Genomic DNA, 19,044 nt, shown 5'->3' on the forward strand with positions numbered 1-19,044 from the left:
TTCTGTTGTTTCTATTTTCTGGGAGAGATTGTAAAGAACTGGTATTATTTGTTCATTAAGTTTTTGGCAGAATTCACTAATAGTAGTTGACTTAGAGTTTGCAATATGTATTTATAATTAATTTAAGACAATTTTCAAATAACATTATGCTATTTCACGGACAGTGATAGTACCTTTTTGTGATATCTTCATCTCACTTTGTGTGGTTACAATTCTAGTGAGGACTGGGGTTTGATTAGAATTATCAATCAAACTTGACAGTAGAGCGCTTGCCTAGCATGTGTGAGGGTTCAATCCTGAACACCACATAAAAATAAATAAATAAATAAACAAAATAAAATAAAATAAAGGTATCATGTCCATCTACAACTAAAAATATTTTAAAAAATTCTACTGAGATGCTGATGCAGGGTCCTCTTTATCTTTTGTTTCCAAGACTGTTGCCATTTTTGTATTTTTGTAAGTAATTTAATGGGGGATTAAGTGAGATTTTATCACATATATCCAGTTAATCTGAGAATTATATTAATTATCTTTTGAGGTAAGAAGAAGTGACTTATGGAACTTAACTAAGAGAGTACCTAGAAAATATAAGTATTTTTAATTATAGGGGATGTTATAAAGCAAGGTTAGGAAGAAATAATTTTAAAAAACAAAGCATTCTACTTTTTCTTTTAAGGAAAATTTTCAGTGCTAAATATATTAACAATATTATTTAGGTCAGGAAGTGCTTTTTCACTCAACTGTTCTGAGGTGGGGGAGAGAGAGAGAGAGAGAGAGAGAGAGAGAGAGAGAGAGAGAGAGAGAGAGAGAGAGAGAGAGAGAGAAGGAAAAAAGAAGGAAGGAAAGAAACTCGCTATTTTCCTCTTATAGAAGGTCACTGTGTACAGTTGTGAAGGCTGTACATTGTACCAACCTAGGAACATTATTTTTATCAATTTTGCAATGATTAGGGCATTTTCTTTATATATATATATATATATATACATGTAAATGTATATATAATGAAAATCTAGATCAGGGATCAGCAAACTTTTCTTGATGGGTCAGGTAGTAAATATTATAAGCTTGTGGGTCTTGTGGTCTCTGAACTACTTAACTTTGGTGTCAGCATGACAGCAGGCATACATAAATGAGAGAATGCTAAGGCTGTGTTTCAGTAAAACTTGGTTTACAAAAGCAGGCAGTAGTTTGTCTATTCCTCTTTATGCCTACATACTTCTAAAGGTATCTGAGGTTGTCAACAAAATTTAAAGATAGATTATGATTAGGGATGAGAATCCTAATTTATATATCTGACTTTCTTCTTATCTTTCAGACTATGCATTTTCAACCTCTTCTGTCAACATTTAAAAAATATTAAAATTCTTTGAACTCAGCCTTACATCTGTTAAATAAAAAGTATAGGAGGCCATTTTTTTTTTTTTTGGTTCAAAACTGCTCTTTTAATATAGAATTGTATAAAGTCAGTAAGGATATAGTCAAAATATTGATCAATGTGACATAGTTGATATCTACAGAACACTCCAATCCAGCAATAGGAGAATATGCATTCTTCTCCAGTACATGAAACATTCTCCAACACAGACTTAATCTAAATCATAGAAAACTTAAATGCAAAAGAATAAAGAACATATAAAGCATTTTCGAGTCATAATGGAATTAAACTGTAAATCAATAACCAAGATAGCTAGAAAATTCCAAAATGTCTGGAAATTATATAACACAATTCTAAAAAATCCATAGGTCCAAAAGGAAGTTAAAAGGGAAACTGTAAAGTATTTTAAATTAAGAAGAAATATTTAACAATGAATAGACACTTCACAGAAGAAGATCTACAAGCAATCAACAAACATATGGAAAAATGTTCAACATCTCTAGTAATAAGAGAAATGCAAATCAAAACCACCCTAAGATTCCATCTCACCCCAATCAGAATGGCGATTATCAAGAATACGAGCAACAACAGGTGTTGGCGAGGATGTGGGGAGAAAGGTACACTCATACATTGCTGGTGGGGCTGCAAATTAGTGCAGCCACTCTGGAAAGCAGTGTGGAGATTCCTTAGAAAACTTGGAATGGACCCTCCATTTGACCCAGCTATCCCACTCCTTGGCCTATACCCAAAGGACTTAAAATCAGCATACTACAGAGATACAGCCACATCAATGTTCATAGCTGCTCAATTCACAATAGCCAGACTGTGGAACCAACCTAGATGCCCTTCAATTGATGAGTGGATAAAGAAACTGTGGTATATATATACAATGGAATATTACTCAGCCATAAAGAATGATAAAATTATGGCATTTGCAGGCAAATGGATGAAATTGGAGAATATCATGCTAAGTGAGATAAGCCAATCTCAAAAAGCCAAAGGACGAATGATATCGCTAATAAGTGGATGATGACACATAATGGGGGGGAGGGAAGGGTTAGTGTTAGGGTTAGAGTTAGGGTTAGGGAGGGGGGCAAGTATGGTGGAAGGAAGTACTGTATAGAGGGTAAAGAGGGGTGGGAGGGGTGGGGGGAAGGGAAAAAATAACAGAATGAATCAAACAACATTACTCTATGTAAATTTATGATTACACAAATGGAATGCCTCTACGCCATGTACAAACAGAGAAACAACATGTATCCCATTTGTTTACAATAAAAAAAAAAAGAAATATTCAACATATAAAAATTTGTGGTATGCAGCTAAAGGAGTTCTTTGAGGGATATTCGTGTCATTAATACTTATATGAAAATAATTACATGACTCAGAAGTAAAAATTATTTGAAATGACACTTTCAAAGAAGTCTTTCTTCCACTCCTACCTCTCCATCTACTTTTCCCATGTCACCACTACCATCACCACAAAGCTCATAAAATAATGGTCTTTTATTAATTTCTGACTTATTTTTACAATTGCTTTTGAAAAGCAATCAAGTACATAAACATATTCTTTCTTGCATAAAAGGAAGCATACTCTATATCCTTTCAATATGTGAAAATATTTTAAAATTTAATTCCCTCTAGGAAAACATTTATTAAAAAGAAAAAGTATACTCCAAAAAATTTGTGAGCTTGTATATTGAACACCTATGTTCCCTTGGAATTAATTATGTTTAATTTAAATATGAGAAAAGTACATAGTTTTTTTTTTCAGCAGTAGAAATTTAGACAACTCAAATTTTAATGTGCTTATTCTTAAATGAACAATGGTGATTGATTTAATGTTTTAAGTAATATTTATAAATATAGATTGAAAATTTTAAAGATATTGGAAATATTTTAAGAAAAGTATTAATATTAAGCGAGATAAAATTTTCAGTAAAATATGGTTTATGCTATATAAAACCATTCATTTAAAATATGAAACTGAAATGCATATGGATAAGAACAGGAGGCCATTGTTTTGAATTAAGATCTTACATTAGGCCCCAAAAGGCCAGACTAAAAATAAAAATGGAGTCACTTATACTAAAGGTACACAACACCAAACCAAAACTAAGGTGGAATCTGACCTTCTGAGAAATCAAGGTTGATTGGCCCTCTCTCATTCCCCCTTTAAGGCTGAAATTACCAAGGTAACTAAGATATTTTTAAGATTCCAGGTGCAGCCAGTCTTGCAGGTATATCATCCCATAATAGGAAGTGAGGTCGTTCCCCCAAGTGGGAGCCATCATCTCGTGACTGGAATTGAGTTGCCCCTCAAGCAATAACCATTTTCCCCTGAGCCAGCAGGACTTTGTAGTACCTCACTTGGGGTAATGATCAAACAGATCACAGTTTGACTAAGACTGCTTGACAGCTTAGTTCTTTCCCCCTTTGTCCTTGCTCAGTATAAACTCAAAGTTCCTATCCAAACCCCAAAGACAGGGTTTAGGACACCTGTCTCCCTGCTTTTTCCAGTGTGGCCACTTTCTTGGTTTACCAGTACTTGTATTTCTGATTCAACTTTCAGGGGGCAGGTGACCAAATCTGCTCTGTTGGGATTCCTTGGTCAGGTCTCTGGTCAAGGACTTTGGTAAAAGATCTCTTTCTTTTCCTTCTTTCTTTCAAAATTGTTTATTCATTCACTTCAAGTCAAATAATGGTTGTACACATGAGGTATTATGGCCTTGATTTGGGGACAAGTGGCTCTAACAATGTCATCACGATATCATGTTGCTCATATACACTCTTGAATTCCACTGGACATGCAACTCTGGGGAAGTGGTATTGTTCTTGTCTGGATTATTACAAAAGTGAGCTTTTCTTGGCTCCTATCTTGTGTTTTGAGTGCTGTGGAACAATAACCTGATCACTGCTCTACCTCTCCAGTGACATCCACAAGATAATAACACAAGTCCTTAGGAATAGGGCTCATAAAGCTGTGTGCATTTTGTCACCTGCCTCCTTTCCATCCTCATCTTGCACTTACTTTCCACCTGATTCCATGCCACAGACATGCTGTCTTTCAGTTCTTCCCAGCTCATAATTTCTCTCTGGAATGACCTTTCCTTATCTTTGTCCATGTAACTACTATTCATTCTTCTGATGACATCTCAAATGTTTCTGCTCATAGAAGTTTTCCCTAACCCAGAGATCATGACAATTTTTCTATCATAGATCCTCTTAGATACGAATTATTATATAATTGGTCCTTTGTGTCTTTTGCAACCATAGATTCAACCTACTACAAATAGAAATTATAAAATAATTAGGTTATACTGAACATGTACAGACTTTCCCCCTTGACATTATTCCCTAAACAATGCAGTATAACAACTATCTGCATAGCATTTACATTGTATTACATTGTATAAGTACTCTAGAGAGGATTTAAAGTATAAAAGAGGAGGTGGTGGGTAGGTTACATGAAAACACTATACTATTTATACAAGAGTTTTGATTATCTACAGATTAGAGTATCTGAGGGAGGTTATGGAACCAAACCCCTCTGGATATTGAGGGATGATTATACTTTATGGTATTTATCTCAGTTTGTAATTATCCATTTATGACTGTGATTATTTAAAATGTCACTAGACTGAAAACTCCAAGCTTACCACTACATACCAAGTGTAGACTCCTAACAAATATTTGTATATTGAATGAATGAGTGAATAAATGGTCACCAATTCAAATCAAAATACTTGCAAAAATCAGTTTTGAATCTTGGCTCTAACAAAGCTATAATTCTCTTTTATTTCATTGTTAAAGTAAAAGTATGTTTCAACATTTCTTTTGTATTTATTTTATCAATTTTCTTCTTTTCTTTTCTATGAGTAGACCAAGCAGATTCAAATATCTAACACAAAGCCCATTATATTCATTATAAGTTAGATTTACCAATTTTTTTTTTATCATTGCTTTGATCCTGTGACCTGCATGTTAGTTTTTAGGTGCTGTTAGGCATTAACTAGTTAACAAGTCTTTTCCTGTGAAAATCCTAAGAAACATTGTCTCTGATGTTGCCATAGCTCAACTGACATACTTTTCTGTACTTAAATGTCTTCTTTATTAAGACTCATTAGTTTTCATTCCATTTTATCTCATGTATGTAACATTATATACTTATTGAATAATTACACCTCTCAGTACAAGACCTTTTTAAATTCACAAATTTAACATGCCAGATATTATACCAGAAAAGGAGATTAGAAAGGTAAAAGAAATGGTCTCTTACTTTAGAGAGCTTATGAAATTTTAGGGAAAACAGGTACTTTAGAATACTATGCTAGCGAGAGCTGCATTATTTTAGGTCAAATAAATATTAGAATTGGGAAGGCATGTTCAGACAACAAAATAGGAAGAAGATCAAGAAGGGTTTAGTTGTATAAAATCGACATCATATATTATTTTATTTGGAAATAATCATATATATTGTCAACTCATTTTTGGAGAGTTTATATCATACATTTAGCACATGATGAAGAGTTTCTTATGAATACTCTGTTAAACTTTCTACCCACTACAATCTAAATGAATTATGCAATGGCCATCTTGTAAACCTTTGTGTCAACTGATGATAAAATCAACTCAGTGGTTTGAAAGGTTATATTGTTATTGTAAACCTCATAAATACATTACAGCATCTTACATCTGACACAATTAACTAGAAGAATGACTTCATTGGCAAGAAAGAATAATTTGTGAGAAAGCAGGTTATGACTACTTCTTTCCTTTTCATAAATTCATTTTCCATGTAAACTCCATAATTGAATCATATTTATGAAATTGTGATGTAAGTTTTTGTATTGTTGATATAACAGCATTTCTGTCGTTTCTGCATTTTGGCCCATCGGATGTAGAGTTTGGCTTCTCTATGTGGTCTTCTATTATAGAGTCGCCCTCATAAATGTGTATGTGTGTGTGGGGGCAATGTAATAATTGTAAGAACAGCAAGTCATTCAGAAGAATTTCTGAGATTCAGTAAAACAGAGTTTTCTTTGTTGAAAATAGAAATATGCTCACAGTTTTAACAGTTCTAGAGAAACAGTACCAAACTGGACGAGATGAAACTTGAAAGGCATTAAAAACTATATGACAACATATTCATTCTATATAGTCTATGGTGTTAATATAGCAAAATATCCATTCTACTAGTCTATAGTACCTCTGATAAATGCTGCTTTCTAAATATAGTCACAACACGAAAGAGCAATAATGAAAAGGTGAATGTACATTTTGAGAAAAAAAATAAAACTATTAGAAAAGTATAAAGATAGACTTACTGGTTCTCCTGCAAGTCCCCTGTCTCCTGTACTGCCAGGGGGTCCCGGTAAACCCTAGACAAATAAATGTAAAACTTGTAGAAAAAGCAGTGTTTGAAAATGTTTTAATTTCCTTACCTTAGCTTTCATTATGGATCCTTTTCTACGTCTTCCTTTATTCTTTTGTGGTAAAATATATATACTCTAAAATTTACCATTTTAGCCATTTTTATGTATATGGTTTCATGGTATTAAGTACATTCACATTGTAGAGCAATCATCACCACTGGTCATCTCCGGAATTTTTCCATCTTGCCCGACTGAAACTGGATACCCATAAGACATTAATTCCCCACTGCCATTTCCCCTTACTCCCTGGTAATCACCATTCTATTTTCTGAAGTAGAATAAATTTGATTACTCTAGGCACTTTATATAAATGAGATCATATGATATCTGTCCTTTTGTATCTGGTTTATTTCACTTAGTATAACATTGTCAAGGTTCATCCTTGTAGCATGTGTCTAAACTAACTTCCTTTAAAAGGTTGAACAGTATTTTGCTGTATGTACACACCACACTGTGTTTATTCATCAGTCAGTGGACACTTGGATAGCTTCTACCATTTGGTTACTGCATATAATGCTGCTGTGAACATGTGTGCACAAGTATCTGAGTCTCTGTTTCAATTCTTTTAAGTGTTATAACAGAAACATAATTGATAAATCACATGGTAATTCTATGTTTAACTTCTTGAGTGACACCAAATTGTTTTCTACAGCAGCCTTACCATCTTATATTCAGACCTTACCAGTACTGCAAAAGGGTTCAAATTTCTCCATATCCTTGCTAATACATATTTTCTAAGTTTTTTTCCTTTTCTTTTCCCTTCCCTTCTCTTCCCTTTCCTTTTCGGCAAGAGTATCCTAATGTGTGTGGAATAGTGTCTCATTGTGGTTTTGATCTATATTTACCTAGTGACTAGTGATGTTCAATCTCTTTGCATGTGCTTACTGGCCATTTGTATATCTTCTTTGGCAAAATGTTTACTCAAGTCTTTTGCTCATATTTTCACTAGGTTGGTGTTTGGTTTGGATCGTAAATGATCCTCAAAGACCATGTGTTTAAGGCATGATTGCCAGCCTGTGGTGCTATGGGGAGGTGGTGGAACCTTAAGGAGGTGGGGCTTAGTGGAAGAAAATCAGGTCAAGGGATGTGGTCCTGAGAGGAAAATTGTGACCCCTGATCTCTTCCTCCTTCTCTTTTGGCTTTCCTTTTTCTCTTACTTTCTGGCCACAGTGAAATTAGCAGTTTTTCTCCAGCATGTGATCCTTACCATCATATTCTGCCTTGTCACAGAACCGAAAAAAAAAAAAAAAAAAAAAAAAATGAAGCCAACTGACCATGGACTGAAACTTCTGAAACCATGAGCCAAAATTAGTCTTTACTTCTAAGTTGATTATCTCTGGTATTTTATCACAGAGATGAAAATATGACTAACAGGTTTGTTGTTGTTTTGTACTTTTGGTTATTGAATTGTAGGAGCTTTTTTATTTACTTCTAGTCTTATAATTAATTCTTATTTTACATTATGACAAATGATTACCCAGAATTATTTTAAATTTGGATTTCGTTATACCTTTAATATTGATATAAAAAGTTGTTTTTTTCCAAATATAATATCCTTGTGATATATTAATAAGTATGATTTATGCTCTTAAAAATCTGGCAAGGCACAGGATTATCAGGAGCTCCAGATGACTATAAATAACCATACTAGACTTCTAAGTTCTTTTTTCAGTTTCATTTTTATATCATGCCACTTATAGTACCAGAAAAGTGAGTCTCAGATATGAAATACATTTAAAAATGATAGATAAAATCCTCCCTGTCTTTTCACTCAAAGATTTACTCAGCACATACTGTGTGCTAGACATAGATAAGTACTGACAGTATTTAAAATCATGCTCCAATTTGCAAGTTCCACCTTCTACACTGTTGACCCTGGAAATGCTAATAACTATATATCTAGTAATAACTACCATTTTATCTTAAAAGCTAAAAGTTAAGAAAAACATGATATTAAACTGGAAGTAAGGTTATTTATAATTCCAAATGCTGATAAGCATGTGAAGAAAGTTAAACTGTCATATTCTGTGAGTGGGAATGTAAATTAGCACAGCCATTATGGAAAACAGTATGGAGGTTCCTCAAAAAACCAGAAATAGAACTACCATGTGACCTAGCAATTCCACCAGTGGGTATATATCCAAAGGAAAGAAAATCAGTATGTTGAAGAGATATCCATCCCCATATTTATTACAGCATTATTCCTTAAGGACCAAGATATGGAACCAATCTACTTATATATCAACAGATGAATGGTTAAAGAAAATGTGGTATAAATACCCAAGGGAATGTTATTCAATCATGAAAAGAATGAAATTCTATCATTTGCAGCAAGATGGACAGAACTGGAGAACTATATGTTAAGTGAAGTAAGTTAGGCACAGAAAATAAATACCATATGTGCTCACTTATAGGTAGAAGCTAAACAAGTTAATCTCATGGAAGTGGAGAGTAGAAAGGTACTTACCAGAGACTGGAAAGGGTGGGGATAAGTGAGGGGATGGAGAAAAGATGGTTAACACGTACAGGGGTACAGTAGGATAGGAAGAATAACTTTAATGTTCTATAGTATAGTAGGGTAACTATGGCTGAATTACATCTGATTTTTCACATCGTATTGAAAAATTATACTGCATCCTCAAAATGTGTGTCAATTAAAAGTCTTAAAAATTCAAAAAGGCATTCAAAATTATTAGAATCACAATCTATATTATAATCATCAACGTTCTGTTCAGTTTCTATGGTTAGAGATAGGGAAATATGTCAAATTATGGACTCTTAGTTAAAATCTTGTTTCAGTCTTGAAAAATCATATGCTCTTCATTCACTTCAGGTTGCTAAATGAAGAAACAGAATCAGTTTAAGGGATCCCTCTGTGCCTGATATACAAACTGAAACGGACAGTAGAAGTTCAGAACTTCAAATAATGTCTGCCCAATTTTCCTTGTAAAATGTGTTTGGCTATAATATCAAGCCGATTATATATCCTTAATAGTGTTGATGATGCGAAAGGTCGTTTCACTAAGATAAGAAGCAATTTAAATATTCTCTATTTTTATTAGGGACAAATGGCAAAAGCACAGGTGTCACCAAATAAAAATTCTCTTTAAGAATTATCAGATGCTACCAATAATATATCATTTATAGTACAGGTCCCAGCTTCATGACTTCAACTCAGTAACTATAAAATTGACCATGAGCATAATACTGAGAGTCTTTCCCAAGCACATTAGAATAAAAATCATTTATTAGAAATATGGAAGATATTCCATTTTAAAGATGAGGAAATGGAGGCTCAGAGAGACTTACAAATTTATAAAAAAAATAGCTAGTAAGAGGCAGAAAGTATTTGAACTCCAACATATCTGACTCCAGCACTATATAATGATACATAAACATGCAGGGGAATAATGATAGAGATAAACATGGACATCGCATCTGAAATACTAGGGGCCAAAAGAAAGTGACCTCTTTCTAATGCTGAATAAAAACAAAACAAAAACAAAACCAAGCATCTCATATCCAGTGAAAATGTCCTTCAAGAACAAATGTGAAATAAAGACATTTCATAAATAAAAACTAAGTGACTAAATTACTAGCACTCTTTATTAAAAGAAATCTAAAGGAAGTTCTATAGACTATAGGAAAATGACACCATTTAGAAATATAGATCTTCAGAGAGGAACAGTGAGTACCAGAGATGATAAATAGGTAGGTAATTACAAAATGCTATTTTCTCCCTAAATATTTCTACAGTGCATATTTCATTTATATTAGCATAAAGCAATTATAGTATAAATGTAATTCATAAAATAATAATAGTATAAAAGACAGAAGGTTGGTAAATTGGCCTATATGATTTCAAGTTTCTTACACTTATGTTAAATATTTAACATAAAATATTTACTTTGTGGCACTTTGCAGAAAGTCTACTGACCTTGACTAAGCTACTTAAAATAATAAGTATAGCTAAAAATTCAATAGATAACTAAAAATAAGATTTTCAAAATTATTCAGTGATAACAGAAGGCACTGACCAACAACAAAAAGGACACAAAGAAAAGCAAAACTTACAATGGAGGACCTATATTAATCACATTAATAGTTACATTAAATGGAAATGGATCAAACACTGGCATTAAAAGCCTCAGATTCCTGGGTTCAATGCCCAGTATGCCCCCCACAACAAAGATGGATTGTCAGAATAAAAACACAAAATTCAACCATAATACATTCAATTTGAAATATCAAAGCACACATTGGTTGAAAGTAAATTAATGAAAAAATAGCCATGTAAACAGTAATCATAGGAAAATTGGAGAGACTATATAATTAATATTGATAAAGTAGATGTCAAAACAAACAGTGTGCTCAGGAGGAAATAATATTACCAGAAATAAACACGATATCTTTAACGAAGAAAGGGTCAGTTGTGTCAGGAAGACACAATGATTCTAAAGGTGAATGTACTTACAATAGAATTTCAAAATACATAAAGCAAAATCTGACAGAATTAAAGAAATAGAGAAATACAAAATCAAAAATTTTTATACCCTTAACACATCAATTGATAGAGTATTTAGATAACAAGTCAGTAGTATATGAACTGTTATAGTTTTTATGATTTAAAAAACCAAAAACAGTTGTTCAGGCTTTATCACCCTAATTTCACAATGGATTGCGACCTTCCTTCCTAATTTCCCTTTGAGTCAGATCTATATGTGGAAGGTAAATATAGGAAATGGTGGTTGTTCACAGATAAATATACTTTCACATGTTATCTACCAAGAGTACTATATATATATATTGTTGGTTTTCACTGGGTGTAGCTCAGTGATATAGCATATGTCTAGCACATACAAGGTCTTGGGTTCAATACTCAGTATCAGTTTAAAAAAAAAAGAATTCTGACAATTTAGAGATGAAAGAGGTTTTAAAACTCTTATGTCTATTTTCCAGGTAAGGAAAACAGGATACAGAGAGCTAAACAATTTAAGCAAGGTTATGTAGTTTTTAGGAGCATACAAGAACAAAGGTCAATCTGACCTCTAAAATATTCTCCTATTGTTGCTTACTGCTGACAGTGCATGAAGGACTGAATATGCTAAGATTACTCTGAAAGATAAAACAAATCTTTCAGGCTTATCTGATTTTTTTTGATTGACTGTTTCTCACTCCCCCTACGTCTCAGTTTATTAAGGAGTAAGAGATGCAGGCATCAAATCCAGCAAACCTCAACGACTATACTAAACTCATGATTTAATGTCTAACTCATGTTATTCACAAAGGTATGTTTATTCTTCCAGTAGTCTGGGAGAATTTTTGCTGTAAGCTAAGGTTACAAAATAATTCTAGTATTTTTTGTTTGATTGAAGGAGTCAAATATCAAACACTTAATTTTCTAAGCTAAAAATGCAGGTTAAAGTCTAAGGAAGGGTCAACAATGTACAAAATGAGTAATTTTATTTCTCTATTCCTCATTTCTTTAAAATGAGAGTAATTAACATGAGCTCCAAATTCCTCCACTCTGCAACACGCTAGCCTTATGTATAATAAAGCAAAGTGGTCACAATTTACATGAACATGGTTTTACCCTGACAGAATAAAAACCCAGATAGTGAGTATCAATAAACAAGGAATGTTTTTTTGGAAATGACTTTAATTAATAGTACAAAGTCAAACTCAAGTTCTTTCCCTAGAAAGTCATTTTTTTCTCTTTTAGGTCTCTGTTATTTCAGGTTTGACCAGTCAAATATAATGCTATTGTGAGAAACAACAGGCAGGGGGCAGCAGATTTCAAAAAGGAACAAGAAAATGTAGTGATAATCATTGACAATACAGCAAACATTTTTATTCTACCCTATTATGACTTTTTAGTTACAATCTGTTATTATCAAATTTCATAATGTTAAAGTATACATGTACATGTATATGGCAAATAACATATTAAAAACTCACTCTGAATAAAAGTAATTAAAATATCTATATATTTCAGTTTATATGTTCATATATATCTAATATCTTATTTGTATGTTTATGTATACATGTATAAATCTTTTTTAGATATTTTCTACTTACTTAAGGATGATAATCATAGAACTTGTAGCTTCTCAGGGAAAGCATATGTAATCTGGTAAAATGGCTGATCGTAGGAAAGTATTATCCAGTATTATAAATTATTAAAAGCTCTTAGAACAAGCCATGGGAAAGCATGATCACATACATAGCTCCACACTTCAAAGGTGAAAAAGACATTCACGTTTAATTACGAGGAAACTAGGTAAGAGGCCTCAGAAAAATTTCTAGTTTTAGCTTTATTATATCTCATGTGTATATATATCACACCACTTTATTTTGAAATGGGTTCTACAGAAAACTAATTTATCATATCTATAGTGAAATCAAAATAAGTTACCACCACCAATTTATAAATAGGTACAACCAATACTAAAAAATGGGTAAGCAACTTGCTCAAATAAAATGAAGATCTAATGATGAAAGGGAGGAAAAGAACTTGTATTCTTTTAGTCTAAAATAATTGAATACTAATCAATAATTCTGTCAGATAATAAAGCAGATAATTTCATAATGTATTCATATATTAAAGCATACTTTGTGCACTATAAACATATATAATTTTATTTGTCCAAATCTCCCAAAATATTATTTTAACACAACCTCCTAAAAGCAGATTAAAAATTGTTCATAGCTTATTTTTTATGACTTACTGGTTTCCCTTGAACTCCTCTCTCTCCAGAATTTCCAGTCTTACCCTGCACAAGGGAAAAACAAAACAAAACAAAAACAAACAAACAACAACAACAAAAAAACAGGTCAAGAAGGCAACTCCTCCCAAAATAACAGGGGAAAGAACCAAGATAAATCGGGAAGGTTTAAAATGTTCATAGTTACTGTGAAATGTTTCATTACTTACAATAAGACCATGAGGCCCTCTTTTTCCTTGATTTCCTTTTTCACCCTAACAAAGTATCAATACCAAATAAACTAGTTAGAATTTGAATTACAGTCTTACACATAACTAGCATACATTCACAAACAAAAAATAATACATTATAGTTCAATATTGAAAAGAAAACATTTGTGTGTGTGTGTGTGTGTGTATGTAGTAAAAACTATGTATGTTTCATGTGTAAACCAAGAAAATTTAGAACTAAGCATTTGTAAGGAAGCACATGGTTTTTTAGAGAAGTAGGATATGGAGTTCAATAAAATTTATCTGCATATGAAAAGAGGAGATCAATGATTACCTTGACACCTTGTATACCTTGTTCTCCTGGGAGACCATCTGGTCCTCTTGGTCCCTAAGATGGGAAAAATATTTTGTTGCTAATTTGAAGTGTTCCTTTTTCTACTCTTATGTGTCCTTGCAGATAAGACATCATGCTTTTTAATTGATAAACTCCTTCTGCTTATTTTTACACTCTGACTACAGAAAAGCTGGGCATATGACTAAATTTCTTTGTACAAGTGAATCAAGCCCATGTTTTTAAGATTTTATGCCAAAAAAGAAAATTATATGACCACAGAAATTGCTGATAAGTTTGTTATTTGGATATTTTGTTCACTTTCTTGTTTCCTCAGCAGTGAACTAGGACTTATTCTTAAAAACTTTAACTTTTAAAAGTGGCCACCTTGTTTGTCTAAACAATCTCCTTAAGTTTCATGTTTTTTGGAACAGTGCTTTTCTCTTCACCTTAAAAAATGAGTACTGACGGCATTGTATCTGCTCTGCCCCTGCTGGACAGTAATTACTGGAAGGTGGCAGGGGCACAGAAAGGAGACAGAAATGTTGTTGGAGATATTCCTGTAACTTTAAAACTTCCTAATATTCATTCAATAATTAGTTGCAAAGCAACACTGGAAGCAAAAGTTCTTCCCTGTTTAAATTATAACTTTCCTTTGAAGATCTTAGAGTCCTTTGTAAGGTACTTAATTCAGTTCTATAAGCCTCTAACTGAAGATCTGCTGCAGAAAAGGAATTATAGGAAGTGTTATGAAGATATATACTTGTGAGATTTGAAAAAATATTTGTAATGAAATGAAGAAATCTTTGTAATGAAATGAAGAAATCTCACAATTATGCAGAATTAAAAGGCGAATTACACAAGTGACCATAATAAAGGAAGAGATAGGCATGTCAGGAACCTAACAGAGAATTCAGAGATAGAGAACTGTGATATGGTAATGGGAAAGCAAATATCATTTTGGCAGTTGTAAGTCAAGTTCTCTTGGAATTACTCAAAATAGAGGGAATTCTAGTTCGAAGGATGGTATGAGAAAAGGGTTCAGAGGCATGAAAGAAGATACTCAAAGAATGAAAATGATTTTGTTCGGCCATGCAATAGATATAATGTAGAGAATTATTTAACAAATAATTGTGGTAAGGAAGACAGATTGAAAAGGAGAAGGACTGGAGTTTATATTTAAATAAGTTGGAAGAAACCATAGATGTCAATAACACAATCAATGAGTCAGTCTTAACGGACATATATAGAACATACCGTTCAAAAAAGAGCGAATACACTTTCTTCTCAACAACACATGGATCCTTCTCTAAAATAGACTATATATTATGCCACAAAGCTACTGTTAGCAAATACAAGATGATAAAGATACTACCTTGTATTCTATCAGATCATAATGGATTGAAATTAGAAATAAATGACAGAATAAAAAGCAGAAACTACTCCAACACCTGGAGATTAAATAATATGCTATTGAATGATGAATGGATAACAGAAGACATCAGGGGGGAAATAAAAATAAATTCCTAGAGGTAAACGAGAACAAAGATACAACATATCAAAATCTCTGGGACACTAGGAAAGCAGTACTTAGAGGAAAATTTATTTCATGGAGCACATTCAATAAAAGAAGAAAAAATCAACAAATAAACGACCTAACACTACAGTTCAGAGCCCTCGAAAAAGAACGAACAGATCAACACCAAAAGTAGTAGAAGACAGGAGATAGTTAAAATCAGAGCTGAAATCAATGAAACCGAAACAAAAGAAACAATTGAAAAAATTGGCAAAATAAAAAGTTGGGGGCTGGGGATACAGCTCAGTTGGTAGAGTGCTTGCCTAGCATGCAAAAGGCCCAGGGTTCAATCCCCAGCACCAACAAAACAAAAAACAAAAAACAAAAACAAAAACAAAAAGTTGGTTTTTGAAAAAATAAACAAAATTGATAAACCCTTAGCTGCACTAACAAAGAGGAGAGAGAAAACTCAAATTACTAAAATTCAAGATGAAAAATGAAATGTCATGACAGACACTATTGAAATACAAAACATAATTAGAAGCTATTTTGAAAATCTCTACTCCAACAAAATAGAAAATCTCGAAGATATCAACAGGTTTCTAGAGACATATGAATTACCTAAACTGAACCAGGAGGACATACACAATTTAAACACTCAATTTCAAGTAATTAAATAGAAGTCATCAAAAGTCTACCAAGAAAAGTCCAGGACCAGATGGATTCTCAGCTGAGTTCTACAAAACCTTTAAAGAAGAGCTCATTCCAATACATCTCAAAGTATTCCATGAAATAGAAGAGGAGGGAACCCTCCAAAACTCATTCTATGAAGCCAATATCACCCTGATATCTAAACCAGACAGAGACACATCAAGGAAAAAAAATTTCAGACCAATATCCTTAGAATATTGATGTAAAAATTCTCAACAAAATTTTAGCAAATCACATACAAAAACATATTAAAAATATAGTGCATCACAATCAAGTGGGTTTTATCCCAGGGATGCAAGGTTGGTTCAACATCTGGAAATCAATAAATGTAATTCACCCTATCAACAGACTTAAAGAATCACATGGTTATTTCGATAGATGCAGAAAAAGTACTTGATAAAATACAGCACCACTTCATGCTCAAAACACTAAAATATAAGGATAATGGGAACATTCTTCAACATTGTAAAGGCTATCTATGCTAAGCCCATGGCCAATATCATTCTAAATGGTGAAAAACTGAAAGCATTCTCCCTAAAAACTGGAACAAGGCAGGGATGCCCTCTTTCACCACTTCTATTCAACATTGTTCTTGAGACTCTGGCCAGAGCAATTAGACAAACCAAAGAAATTAAAGGGATACGAATTGGAAAAGAAGAACTCAAACTATCCCTGTTCGCTGATGACATGATTATATATTTAGAGGAACCTGGAAATTCCACCAGAAAACTCTTAGAACTCATAAGTGAATTCAGTAAAGTAGCAGGTTACAAGATCAATGCCCATAAATCCAACGCATTTTTATACATAAGTGATGAACCTTCAGAAAGAGAAATTAGGAAAACTACCCCATTCACAATAGCCTCAAAAAAAATAAAATACTTGGGAATCAATCTCACAAAAGAGGTGAAAGACCTCTACAATGAGAACTACACAACACTAAAGAAAGAAATTAAAGAACACCTTAGAAGATGGAAAGATCTTCCATGTTCTTGGATAGGAAGAATTAATATTGTCAAAATGGCCATACTACCTAAAGTGCTATACAAATTCAATGCAATTCCAATTAAAATCCCAATTGTGTACATTACAGAAATAGAGCAAGCAATTATGAAATTCATCTGGAAGAATAAGAAACCCAGAATAGCTAAAGCAATCCTTAGCAGGAAGAGTGAAACAGGGGGTATTGCAATACCAGATCTTCAACTCTACTACAAAGCAATAGTAACAAAAACGGCATGGTATTGGTACCAAAATAGAAAGGTAGATCAATGGTACAGAATAGAGGACACGGACACAAACCCAAATAAATACAATTTTCTCACACTAGACAAAGGGGCCAAAAATATGCAATGGAGAAAAGATAGTCTCTTCAACAAATGGTGCTGGGAGAATTGGAAATCCATATGCAACAGAATGAAACTAAACTCATATCTCTCACCATGCACGAAACTAAACTCAAAATGGATTAAGGACCTCGGAATCAGACCAGAAACCCTGCAGATTATAGAAGAAAAAGTAGGTCCAGATCTTCAACATGTTGGCTTAGGACCAGACTTCCTCAATAGGACTCCCATAGCACAAGAAATAAAAGCAAGAATCAATAACTGGGATAGATTCAAACTAAAAAGCTTTCTCTCAGCAAAGGAAACTATCAGCAATGTGAAGAAAGAGCCTACAGAGTGGGAGAATATCTTTGCCAATCATACTTCAGATACAGCACTAATCTCCAGAATCTATAAAGAACTCAAAAAACTCTACTCCAAGAATGCAAATAATCCAGTCGACAAATGGGCTAAGGAAATGAACAGACACTTCACAGAAGAAGATCTACAAGCAATCAACAAACATATGGAAAAATGTTCAACATCTCTAGTAATTAGAGAAATGCAAATCAAAACCACCCTAAGATTCCATCTCACCCCAATCAGAATGGCGATTATCAAGAATACGAGCAACAACAGGTGTTGGCGAGGATGTGGGGAGAAAGGTACACTCATACATTGCTGGTGGGGCTGCAAATTAGTGCAGCCACTCTGGAAAGCAGTGTGGAGATTCCTTAGAAAACTTGGAATGGACCCTCCATTTGACCCAGCTATCCCACTCCTTGGCCTATACCCAAAGGACTTAAAATCAGCATACTACAGAGATACAGCCACATCAATGTTCATAGCTGCTCAATTCACAATAGCCAGACTGTGGAACCAACCTAGATGTCCTTCAATTGATGAGTGGATAAAGAAACTGTGGTATATATATACAATGGAATATTACTCAGCCATAAAGAATGATAAAATTATGGCATTTGCAGGCAAATGGATGAAATTGGAGAATATCATGCTAAGTGAGATAAGCCAATCTCAAAAAGCCAAAGGACGAATGATATCGCTAATAAGTGGAGGATGACACATAATGGGGGGGAAGGAAGGGTTAGTATTAGGGTTAGAGTTAGTGTTAGGGAGGGGGGCAAGTATGGAGGAAGGAAGTACTGTATAGAGGGAAAAGAGGGGTGGAAGGGGTGGGGGGAAGGGAAAAAATAACAGAATGAATCAAACAACATTGTTCTAGGTAAATTTATGATTACACAAATGGTATGCCTTTACTCCATGTACAAACAGAGAAACAACATGTATCCCATTTGTTTACAATAAAAAACAAACAAACAAAAACAATCAACACATATATGGAAAAATGTTCAACATCTCTAGTAATCAGAGAAATTCAAATAAAAACTACCCT

The 19,044-nt window shown here is 33.3% G+C and overlaps 1 protein-coding gene across 6 annotated transcripts in view; it reads right to left on the minus strand.

Annotated features, from left to right (window-relative positions):
- Positions 1-19,044, minus strand: part of COL24A1 (collagen type XXIV alpha 1 chain) — a 375,093-nt gene that overhangs the window by 104,929 nt on the left and 251,120 nt on the right. For all 6 annotated transcript variants that reach the window (XM_079139420.1, XM_079139419.1, XM_079139418.1 and 3 more), the window contains 4 exons: positions 14,082-14,135; positions 13,748-13,792; positions 13,542-13,586; positions 6,706-6,759 (listed from right to left, as the gene is read on the minus strand). In XM_079139420.1, the coding sequence (XP_078995546.1) occupies positions 6,706-6,759; positions 13,542-13,586; positions 13,748-13,792; positions 14,082-14,135 (198 nt within the window). The remainder of the gene's footprint in view (positions 1-6,705; positions 6,760-13,541; positions 13,587-13,747; positions 13,793-14,081; positions 14,136-19,044) is intronic.

This window comes from Sciurus vulgaris, assembly GCF_902686455.1.
Source record: "Sciurus vulgaris genome assembly, chromosome: 1".
Classification (NCBI taxonomy): domain Eukaryota; kingdom Metazoa; phylum Chordata; class Mammalia; order Rodentia; family Sciuridae; genus Sciurus; species Sciurus vulgaris.